Below are 12010 nucleotides of genomic sequence, written 5' to 3'. Positions count from 1 at the left end.
ACAGGGCATGCCAACTTTAACCATGCCATTAGATCAGCGAAGCAGAACCACCTGTTTATACCACCTCACTGGTCAAAAGGACAAAAAAGAGCATGTACTTCCTATGGAGGATGAGGAGAGCCCACCTGCCCCCACCCATCCTTACCGCCTTCTACAGAATCAAAAATTTGATTCATGTCACCAAATTGTGACCATGTGTGTGTGCGTGCGTGTGTTCTGAAGTCTCTAAGAGCAGTCCTTAGTAAGTGAAAGGTGTGAATAATTTTTTTCAATGGGATTTTTTTGCATGTGAAGGCTTGAGTTTTTTAAATTATTATTATTAGTTATTTTTTTTTATTATAAATCTGGTCAATATAAATGCCATTATCGATGTATGTATGATGCTGTATGTATTTTACTATAACATGCCCAGATACTGTAAGGGTGATAATAAGCATTTGAGGTATATCCTGGTACAATGCATCTCTCCCCTTGAGGTTAATGTTTATTGCACGCTGTCCCTGTTTCTTTAAATGAATAAACTAAACTAAATAAATTAAACTGGCTAAACTAAATAAATTAAACTGGCTAGTTGAATAATTCCTAAAACTAAATGTTTGATTTGTAAAACTGTTAACAGCTGATTTTAATGCTTCATTTTTCAACAGCATCAAAACACAACGCAACAAAGACCCTCAAAAAATAAAAGACTTAAGAATTGGCCTTTGTATATAATTGTTGCAAAACACAGCTTTTTAGATTGATCATAACAATTTTTTCTTTTTCTAATTCTAAAAAAATGTGTCAAACTATTGGGACTAGTAGAGTTTACTTTCCAGCAGGAAAGAGAGCCTAACAGCAAAAGTTAGAATAATTCAAAAGGATTTCAGGTACTGGAATATTGTCGACCATCTGTACAAAGACTTGAGCATATATGTTAACTGATTCTCTCCATTCATTCTGACTGAGCTGAATCTATCTTATAAAGAATAAAATGTAAAGATCTGATGGAGACTTAACTAAAGAAGGGATGCTATTAGAAATGCAGTAAAATGTGTTTTTACAAAGAGCTGACTGGATGACTGGAATTATGTGCCAGTCACATCATTCAGATTTTAATCTGTAAAGTAGGTACTTTCATAAGAGTATTTGTCTAAGGTCAATGTTGGTCACTATATTTGATGTTTTGATGAAGGTGTTTTAAAAATGCTGCTAAAAGAGAGGATGAGGGAGAAAGTAAGCAAAAGAGAAAGATAATTAAGTCTAAAAGAAATATTGGGAACAGAGGAGAGGTAGAGAATAAATCAGTAAAATAAAAAAAAAAAAAAATAAAATAAAATATATATATATATATATATATATATATATATATATATATATATATATATATATATATATATATATATATATATATATATATATATATATATATATATATTTTTTTTTTTTTTTTTTTTTTTTTTACACATCAAAAGACTCAAACTGAATACAGTAGGCGGATTTACTAAATAATGTACAGATGGTGGCGGTATTCACCCGACGTTGTATCGATCCACCAATGAGAAGATAGAAGAAGTACCTTACATGGCCACTAAGGGGCACCTTCAAACGCTCATATCGCGCTTGTCTTTTTTTCCCCATTATCTCATATGTCTTTCGTGAGCCACCGTACCTCCTGTCTGATCTGCGCATGCTCTATGTGTATAGGCGATTCAAATGATTCAAGTGTGATATATTTTTTTTTTATTAATAAACCAAGCAGAGCACCAAAAATGTCTGTTCAACCATCGAACCCCAACAATCCGATTGTCTTCTTCGACATCACCATCGGAGGACAGGTAGGAACCGGTTCCAGGCAACGTCTTTTATCAACCTGAACCAAGCATGATGTGCAGAGTACTTCATCTGGGTAAAATGTGTCCTGACTATTTTTATTCAATGTCTGTCAGGAGATCACCTACTTTCTTTACTATTTCTCCTTTGCTGGGGAAAATAAAAGCTGTGGTAACCAGAGAAATAAAGTTAGCCGTGTTAAAGTAGCTATCATCCCTCTTTGTCACTGTAATAAATATTTAAGGAGCTTTTAAAAAGGCTAGAATAGTATAGAAAATCAATTTATTGCCCCACAATGGGGGAATTCTGGTGTTATATCCATATTAGATCACAGAAAAATGGTCACACAAATGTGGACCTTAGAAAAATATATAAGAATAACATAATAGTGAAGAGTTATAAAATAATGTCCCTTAGCAAAAAGTAGTTTATTCAAGTATACTAAAAGTGCACTAATTTCATACTTAAAATCAGGCAGTGAGCTTAGAGTTTACTTATTCTAAACTATGTTTCATATACTTAACAATAGTATAGTGAAGTGTACTTGACTTACACTGAGAAGTATAAAAAGTGTTTACTAAAGTATACATTAGTAAAGTTAAAAATTTCTCAATTTAGTATACTTCAAGTATACTACTTTTTTCTAAGGGGTACTGTAAAGTGTTTTAACAATATAAAACTGTGCATCTGGAGAATAAATAACCAATATGCAGCCATGGACATTTTTAAAATATGGATATTTTAAAATAGCAGCAACATCAGAGAGGTGCAAAATAACAGCAGCATGTTATTTAACTGACTAATGTAGAAAACCAGCATTAATGTAACAACTTGTTTAGGATGTTGGGAACAGTGGTGGTTATAGCGTCTTACAGCTGCAGGGAGGAAGGATCTGTGATAACACACCCTGGTGCATTTAGGGTGCAGCAGTCTGTCACTGAAGGAGCTCTCCAGTTCTGCAACAGCTTCATGCATGGGGTGGGAGACATTATCTAACAGAAGTGTTAATTTAGTTTGGATCCATTTGATTTCCACCTCCTGTGCTGAGTCTGGAGGGCATTCGATCAGAGAGCTGGCCTTCCTGATCAGCTTATCTGGCTGCCGAATACGAAGATAAGTTGACATTAAACATATATCCGTTATCTTGACCTCCCCATGAATAATCCTCATAGGCTTAAAAAAGTACTTCTCCTAGTTTCCTAAATTTCATAAGGTTAACATGAAAGATGACACCGAGTTGGGCCTAGTGGATGTGCCACCATAGATATCCAAGACTTAGATTACTTTTATTATACTTTTGTATATACAGAGTGTATACAAAACAAAATGTTTATTTTTATTCGGTTCTGGCGATTAAACTATCACTGGTGCCATTACTGTTTTTAAATCCACAGGGAGAAAACTACATTTACAAAACAGAATGTCTTAAATTTATGTTCCCAAGACTTAAAACTACATAAGCTATGCTACTGTTAGTTATACAGACACCTGAAAGTCATTTTTAGACATCCAGAATGTTTATTTTGGATAGAAGTAATATTATTTATGAAAGTCACAGCCCTAAACATGAATGGGAAAAAGTGATGTAATTTGTAAAAGTAAGAATTACATTTCAGATTTCTGAAATCTTTATTTGAATTGTTAAGCCATTTTTATATATATATATATATACACTATATTGCCAAAAGTATTTGCTCACCTGCCTTGACTCACATATGAGCTTAAGTGACATCCCGTTCCTAATCCATAGGGTTCAATATGACGTCGGTCCAACCTTTGCAGCTAGAACAGCTTCAACTCTTCTGGGAAGGCTGTCCACAAGGTTTAGGAGTGTGTTTATGGGAATTTTTGACCATTCTTCCAGAAGCGCATTTGTGAGGTTGCACACTGATGTTGGACGAGAAGGCCTGGCTCTCAGTCTCCGCTCTAATTCATCCCAAAGGTGTTCTATCGGGTTGAGGTCAGGACTCTGTGCAGGCCAGTCAAGTTCATCCACACCAGACTCTGTCATCCATGTCTTTATGGACCTTGCTTTGTGCACTGGTGCACAGTCATGTTGGAAGAGGAAGGGGCCAGCTCCAAACTGTTCCCACAAAGTTGGGAGCATGGAATTGTCCAAAATGTCTTGGTATGCTGAAGCATTCAGAGTTCCTTTCACTGGAACTAAGGGGCCAAGCCCAGCTCCTGAAAAACAACCCCACACCATAATCCCCCCTCCACCAAACTTTACACTTGGCACAATGCAGTCAGACAAGTACCGTTCTCCTGGCAACCGCCAAACCCAGACCCGTCCATCAGATTGCCAGATGGAGAAGCGCGATTCGTCACTCCAGAGAACGCGTCTCCACTGCTCTAGAGTCCAGTGGCGGCGTGCTTTACACCACCGCATCCGACGCTTTGCATTGCACTTGGTGATGTATGGCTTGGATGCAGCTGCTCGACCATGGAAACCCATTCCATGAAGCTCTCTGCGCACTGTTCTTGAGCTAATCTGAAGGCCACATGAAGTTTGGAGGTCTGTAGTGATTGACTCTGCAGAAAGTTGGCGACCTCTTCGCACTATGCGCTTCAGCATCCGCTGACCCCGCTCCGTCAGTTTACGTGGCCTACCACTTCGTGGCTGAGTTGCTGTCGTTCCCAAACACTTCCATTTTCTTATAATACAGCTGACAGTTGACTGTGGAATATTTAGGAGCGAGGAAATTTCACGACTGGATTTGTTGCACAGGTGGCATCCTATCACAGTTCCACGCTGGAATTCACTGAGCTCCTGAGAGCGACCCATTCTTTCACAAATGTTTGTAAAAACAGTCTGCATGCCTAGGTGCTTGAATTTATACACCTGTGGCCATGGAAGTGATTGGAACACCTGATTCCAATAATTTGGATGGGTGAGCAAATACTTTTGGCAATATAGTGTATATATATATATATATATATATATATATATATATATATATATATATATATATATATATATATATATATATAACTGGATTTTGGATAGGCATTATTAAAATTTAGATATCTGAAATTCCGATTTAACTAGTCATATATCAATAGCTGATAAGGCCATTTCTACTAGTAGAAATATATTATTCATTTCAAGAATTGGATTTCTGGATATCTAGGATTTTATATTCATTTTTAATACCTTAAATTTTCATTGTGACTAGTAGTTACTGGATCATGGAGATCAGACATTAGAGTTTATCCTCGTGAGCATTTAGTTTTAGACATCCAAAATGTTTATTTTAGATAGGAAAAATTTTATTTTAGGTACCTGGACATACAAGCCCAATAAACATTATTGGAAAAATTGATGTAATTTTGAACTACAGTAGTAAGAATTACATTTCAGATATTGGAAATGTTTATTTTGAATGGGAAAAATTCTATTAAAGATATCTGAAATAAATAAACAAATATGTGTTAAAACGGCCACTTGGATAAGTAAAAATTTGTACATATATGAAATGTAGTTCTTACTAGTATAAATTTGATTACTTAAAATGAAATTTCTACTTGCAGAAATGTAATTAGTGATATCTACAATACAGTTCTGACTAGGAACATTGTAATCGTGACTAGGTACAATGCTTTAGCGTTTCCTGTCAGCCTGCTGTCGAAACAAAATGAGCCACTAGTGCCATAAAAACTAAAAAAAAAAGAAATGTGACTAGTCAGCCTGCCTTTTTTATGTTAAAACGGAGCCCCATTATTCTTTTGAAAGTTAGTCAAATATATTTGAAGTATCTAAAACTTAGATGGGCATTATTAAAATTTCAGTTTAACAAGTAATATAACAACATTTGACAAGAACATTTCCACTAGTAGAAATATAGTTTCAATGTCTTAGATTTCTGGATTTCTAGAATGTTATATTCATTTTTGATATCCGAAATTGTCATTATGACTGGTAGCAACTTGATTATGGAGATCTGAAATTAGTGTTCATCCTTCATCCTAAATCAGTTTTAGATAGGAAAAATGTTATTTAAGATATCCAAAATGTAAATTTTGACTAAGAAAAAATGCTTTTTGATATCTGCAATATATGTATTCTATCAAGATAATAAATGTCGAAACGGCCACTTAAAATTTATAAAGATTTCTAAGTATTTGAATTTTTATACTAACTATTTTTTGCATCAAGAAATTTAGTTTTTGCTGGCAAAAAATGTAATTTAGGAAGTCTCTGTCTACAGTTCTGACTTGTAGGCATGTAGTTTTGATCAGGAAGAATCTTATTTTAGGGATCTACAAATGGAACGAAAGAGAGGATAGCACTTCTAATAAATTTCAAAACGGTCTGCCATAGTTGTAACATTTCCAAAGGTTGTGGAATAAGACAAGGGCGTCCACAAGCAGGAAACTGGAAAGCTATCACCTAGATCATTCTACCATTTGTAGAATGTGAAATAGATGTGTACTAAGCTGCACTGTTTTAACTAATAGGAAGATTCACCTTTAGTAGCCAAGTTTCAACCTCTAGAGGTCAGCACTATGAAGGTTTTAGGCCAAACGATGCACAACCTAACAAGTTTAGACCAGGTATATTTAACTAAATAAAGATGCAACCCTAAAGACCAATTTATCTGCACAAAATGTTGATTTAGGTCAGTTATGATGTCAATGTTCCTAAGTTTTCTTTTATATTCAGAATTAAGTAATCAGTCTGATTGTATTTTATTGATCAGCCAATAATTCATTTATAAGCAGCAATTTTATATCATAAAATCTCTTATATCAAATGATTTTCCCATACCATTGTTATTATTATTTTCTTTTTTGCAGTATGCTGAATTTAAAAAGCACATTGTTGTATCTTAACTTATTGCGCCAGTTTATTCAGTCAGTTAAACACTGACTGGATAAATAAAATTTTTTCTCACACATTAAAAATTAAATAGAAGTCTTATGTTCAAAATGATTTATAACCCCCTATAAAGACTTATTACACACACCTGCAGATATAATCTGCAAAGCAAAATAAAGTCAATAATTTAACCTCCTTATCTGTGTATAACGTGTACTTGCAGTGAAGTCAGGAGAATATAATGTATTTAAGCAGATCATGTTTTCACAATAATAAACATTTACTCTCTAATATAATTTTATCATCAATACTGTAGGCCCTTAAGCCCTATTTCTAATCGGGCCTCTATGCTTGACCCTTTAGTCAGAAAAATAAAGGCCTGCATAGATAAGACCATGTAAAAAAAAAAAAAAGAAAAGAAAAATTCAGGATCTGAATTTCAGCTGTGTTGAATGTGGCCAGTACATCAGAACCTACCAGCTAATAAAACATTTAAAGACCATCAAAAGCAAACAAAAGAATTTGATGATGCTGATCACCGATTGAGGATAAATTTGGATTGTGTTGGATTGTAAATTTTACAGTATTCTACAAAGAAGGGTATTACATGCTGTAACTAGATTATCAATGAACAATGGTTAAAAGCATTTCATCTTTGTCACTTGTAGATAAATTACATCTCCCAATCTGATGTGACTAAATTAAGTGTCCTATTAAAAAGAAGTCTATTTCTGTGAAGACTTAGTTCCCTGTATTGTGTGCTGGTAGGCCAGGAGTCATAATCCTTCATCTCTACCTCTAGGTTGTCTGCTGTTGCCCACACGTTGCTTCATCTGCTTGCACAAGTCTATTCTGTACACCCAGAACCAAACACAGAGATGCAACATTCAGTTCTTAGTATTTATTAATCTGGAAGAAACTGAGAAAACAATGAAGGAGTTAGAGCTGGGCGATATGGCGATATATATCGTGAGGACGAGAGAAACATGTCTATCGTGACCTTTCTCCTCTATTTTTTCTATCGTGATAAACTTTTTTATTTTATCTTAACTTTTTTTAGCCAAGATTCTATACTGTTCACTGTCATGGCCGCAAATTGCATAACTGGTGTTCTTGGTTTGAGGTTGGGATTCTCATATTAGGAAACAAGATGATGGGTAAAAAATAGGCAATGAAAGATTTTTTTCAACCCTGTCCATCTGACGGACTATGAAAACATAAAATGCAACATCAGTTGTGGCATATCGTGATATATATCGTTATCGTGATATAAAATAATCCATATCGTGATATAGTTTTTTTTCCATATCGCCCAGCCCTAGAAGGAGTTTAAAAGCTCTATTTGTTTTGGTTCAAACAAAATGAAAGTAAGGACTGCTCCATTTCCCCTAAAACGTTGGTTCAGAGTTCAAAGCCTTGGTATGATGGTGTTGGGAGTGGTTTTACCTTTTGCACTCTGAACTCTAAACCAACTAGGGGGAAATATAGCAGTCCTTAATTTCAATGTTGTGCTTAAAAAAACAAAACAAAAGACCTTTGATACATTTGCATTGTTTTATAGTGTTTTATGGTGTTTTTTATTGTGCTTTACAACACTATAACAGCAACTGGACGGCAAAAAGAGTTTGGTCTTGAGAAAAGAAAGAAGAGGTCTTTAACCTTAATGTAAGATTAAGGTTAAAAGATTAATAAATATTAAGAACTGATTGTTTGTTCTCAGGGTTTGGTTCTTGGTATGCAGAAAAGACTTGTGCCAGAAGATAAAGCAGAGTCTGGACAGAAGCAGGCAATCTATAGGTGGGGGTTTAGGTTTAAGGCTCCTGAGGCCTGTTTACCAAGGCAGGTTTAACCAAACACTCTGAATTGATCTAACCTAAGGTTGGAAACTGTAAGGTTTTGGTTTCATAAAGGCTGTTTGAGTTCTTTAATCTACTCTCAGTAGATCCACTCAGAGTTCAGAGTTCATAACCTTAAAAAATAAATAAATAAAATAACTCAAGTGTTACTTCCTTGGCTATGCTTTACACACATAACAATGACACTAGCCAAACCAGTTAACAAACAACAATAAATGAGTTATTCTCAGCAGCTGCACCTGTTAAAAAAAAGTCTGAAACAGCAAAGTGCACAGAATTATTCAACCACAGTGTTCAGAAAGTGCATTTTCCTCTTTTTTGCACTCTAGATGAACCACTGTTTAGGTGCCGCTGGTGGTAGCACTGGCCTGAATTTGTTTTGTTGTTTGCAGATACAAGCATGTCAATGTGTTCTTTGGTAAGTCTTGCCTTTCTTGGGCTGCAAATGAGCCGTGATGTACTAAACGCACGCTCTGAGGCACAACTTGAAGCAGCTATACAGGTATTTTTTGGCAGCGTGGGGTAAGAACTTAAGGGGTCCTCCTCTGCACTCTGCTCAGGGTTGGTTTCATATAATATCAACTCATTCCTGAGCCTGCATTCTGGATCTTCATCTGTGGATGCTGTTGGTGTATCATCTCCATATTGTTTCTTTCTCTCCCCCTGAATGTTTGATAAAAGTTCCTTCAGATCTGTTCTGTATTTCTTCATTGGCTGGGTTGCAGATGGAGGAGATGCTTGAAAACCTGGGACTCTCTGATTGTGCAGACCTTGCATATTATCCACAAGATGCTGTTTTAATGTAGTAAAAGTGTCCTTGAAGTGGGGATTAGGAAAGGTGGCTGTGTTCAATACCAGCTGTAGATTCCTGTCCTCATATCTGTGTTTCAGATCATCTCCAATTTTTTGCCTCAGCTGATGTTCTAAGAAAAACTGCTTGTGTCATCAATTGTTATTGTGGAATATATCTTCCAGGTTAAGGGTAGGATAGAGGACAGAGTGGTATGCTTCTTCCCACTAAGAGCATCAGTAAAAGAGCTTAATGGGCTCAGTACCTCTTTTACAGTCTCAAGAATGGTGATGTCTGAATCTTTTGGCGTAAGATACCACTTCTTTCTGTCCTCTGCTAAAACTGCACTGACTGCTTGCTGCTGTTCAATAAACCTGTCCACCGATTCAAAAGTTGAGTCCCAGCGTGTTGGCTCGTCATGGATGAGTCTGTGTTTGTTTTTTTTTCTTCAGCTGCTGGGTCATCTTCGGTGACCTTTTGAAAGCTGATACACTATTGATATCCAGAGCCTTTTTTTTTGGCTAAGTGCAGGTTGTGACCAAAGCATGGGACCCATGGGAAATGCTGCAGAAATGCTTTCTTGTTATCTGAAGCATTATCTGTAGTGATGGCTGCCATATTAGTTATGTCCAGCTTTCATGTTTTCTATGCCATCTCCTCCAAAGCCCCCCTTAAGCTGTCTCCTGTATGCTCTGAATGTAGCCCAACACATCCCAGAAACCAGCTCTCCATGCCCCAGGACTCTGTAATAAATTGCAGGGTTACAGCCATGAAAGAGAGTGCAGCCCTGCTGGTCCATAGGTCAGTGGTCCTGGAATTCCCCAGAAGCTGCTGCAAGACTGTTTATTTTGTACTGTTGTTCAGCTCTGGGATTTCACTTTACACAAAGTAATTCCGGGAGGGAGGAGCATACCGTGGGTTTAGCTGCTTAAGAAGTTGTTGGAACCCAGGTTTCTCCACAGTGTAAATAGGAACCTGATCCATACATATTTACTCTGCCACAGCACCGTTTATTTTCATAGCTTCTGGGGACTTGGCATCATATTTTCGTCGTTGGTCAAACATAGAAGGTAGAGTTGGCTGTGTTTGATGGTGTTTGGACGCAGGTCTACTTCTCTCTGCTTCATTCTGTGACTTTAAGAGAGAAAATGGCACTTTTCAGTCACCAACATGAATTTATTTAGTGTATTAACTCTGCGTATGTATACTGACACTGTGTCAATTAACGTAATATGGACATACTACGTGCCTGATTTATTTATTTATTTATTTACGTTGTTTATGATCATTAACGTGACGCTAGCCTTGAATTGCTATGTGAGGCTAATGGCTAATAATAACGCACCAACATTAATGTGGGCCACCGGCCACGATAACATCAGTAATAGATAAGTTTGAAATGAAAGACACTAACCTGTTGAAGTTCAGTGAAAAGGTCAGGGTGTCGGTCCTTCAGATGTTTCGCCAAGTTTGACGTACTGGCTAGACGCCACTTCCTCGAAAGAGTGTTTGCACACCAGCCTATTCACATCCTTCGGTTTTCCTTCCTGGTTGATTTGGCTCTCCAGCAGTACTGGCCATGCTCTCTACTGTTATTGTGCATCACTGTGATGGAGAGGACAGAGAGAGATGGGCGCAGCATCGGCAGGGTAGTGTCGCGCAGAGGGGGATGGGGGGGATGCTTGGGGGGGTGGTATCACTGCTTTTTAAAATGAGTATCGTATCCGGATACAACGTTTTAGTATCAACACTTTTTTAAGTTTCGATACTTTTGACAACTCTAATTGGTATCCCGTCTTTTACATTGTATTCCAGCTTTCTTTTGATTGTGCTCCAATTTCCATCATAACCGTGGCGTACGAGCAAATTGGGGGATTTGGTTAAGAAGCTCTGCTCTGCCATGCAACACAGCTGAATGGGTGCTATCAGCTCATAATCTAGGGAGCGTGTGGAGTTTGATCTTATCTCTTATCCAGAATCACATAAAGTGCATTCTTTATCTTGTTGCCAATAAACATTTCAAGATTACCTTTGGATCGCTTCATCTTGTAGCATTTCCGCCGTGTTTGGGACGATTAAATCTTGCCATCAGATACTGTTTCCCCACCATCTCTTTACCCTTTGTGCGCCTCAAACGACAGAAAATCTGATATTTTTCAGCGCTCTTAACTAGTGCGCTGTGTTTTTGTAAAAGAGAACTTCAGATACAGTTAAAACTCATATATACTGGTAAAAAATAAAGGGAACACATCAAACTGTCCACTTTGGAAGCAACACTGATTGGCAGTCAATTTCACATGCTGTTGTGCAAACATGTAATAATTATTTGCAATCAGCAAGACAAACTCAACCAAGGAGGGGTTCTGCAGGTGGGGACGACAAACCACTGCTTTCTGGCTGGGGGTTTTACCACTTTTGAATGTTGATGGTGCTTTCACACTTGTGATTAGGGCTGGGTAAAAAAATCGATTTAATCGATTTTGAATCGATTGTTTACATTTTTGCAAAATCGATGTCAAGGGAATGAGATTGATTAGTACATGACATTCACATTCAAATGAGCAGGAAAGATGCACTCAAGAATACTTCAAGCCAGACAGCTGCAAATATATCCAATAGGTTGAAGACATTAACAAATGGAGGCTGACTAGCAAACACCCTGTAGTTGTTACAGACAACGCTGCAAATATGGTTTGTGCAGTGGAGCTAATGCAGCTCATGCATGTCTGAGTG

General features: G+C 36.9%; 1 protein-coding gene across 1 annotated transcript in view; it reads left to right on the top strand.

The window, feature by feature from the left end:
- Positions 1 to 1648: 1648 nt before the first annotated feature.
- ppih (peptidylprolyl isomerase H (cyclophilin H)) overlaps positions 1649 to 12010 on the top strand; it is a 34802-nt gene continuing 24440 nt past the window's right edge. Inside the window, exon 1 of the mRNA XM_038303608.1 lies at positions 1649 to 1817. Coding sequence (XP_038159536.1) covers positions 1677 to 1817 — 141 coding nt within the window. The 5' untranslated portion in view covers positions 1649 to 1676. The remainder of the gene's footprint in view (positions 1818 to 12010) is intronic.

This window comes from Cyprinodon tularosa, unplaced genomic scaffold (assembly GCF_016077235.1).
Source record: "Cyprinodon tularosa strain WSP-4 unplaced genomic scaffold, ASM1607723v1 ctg513, whole genome shotgun sequence".
Taxonomy (NCBI): domain Eukaryota; kingdom Metazoa; phylum Chordata; class Actinopteri; order Cyprinodontiformes; family Cyprinodontidae; genus Cyprinodon; species Cyprinodon tularosa.
The sequence above is the reverse complement of the archived record's forward strand: the minus strand, read 5'-3'. Positions and strand labels throughout refer to the sequence as shown.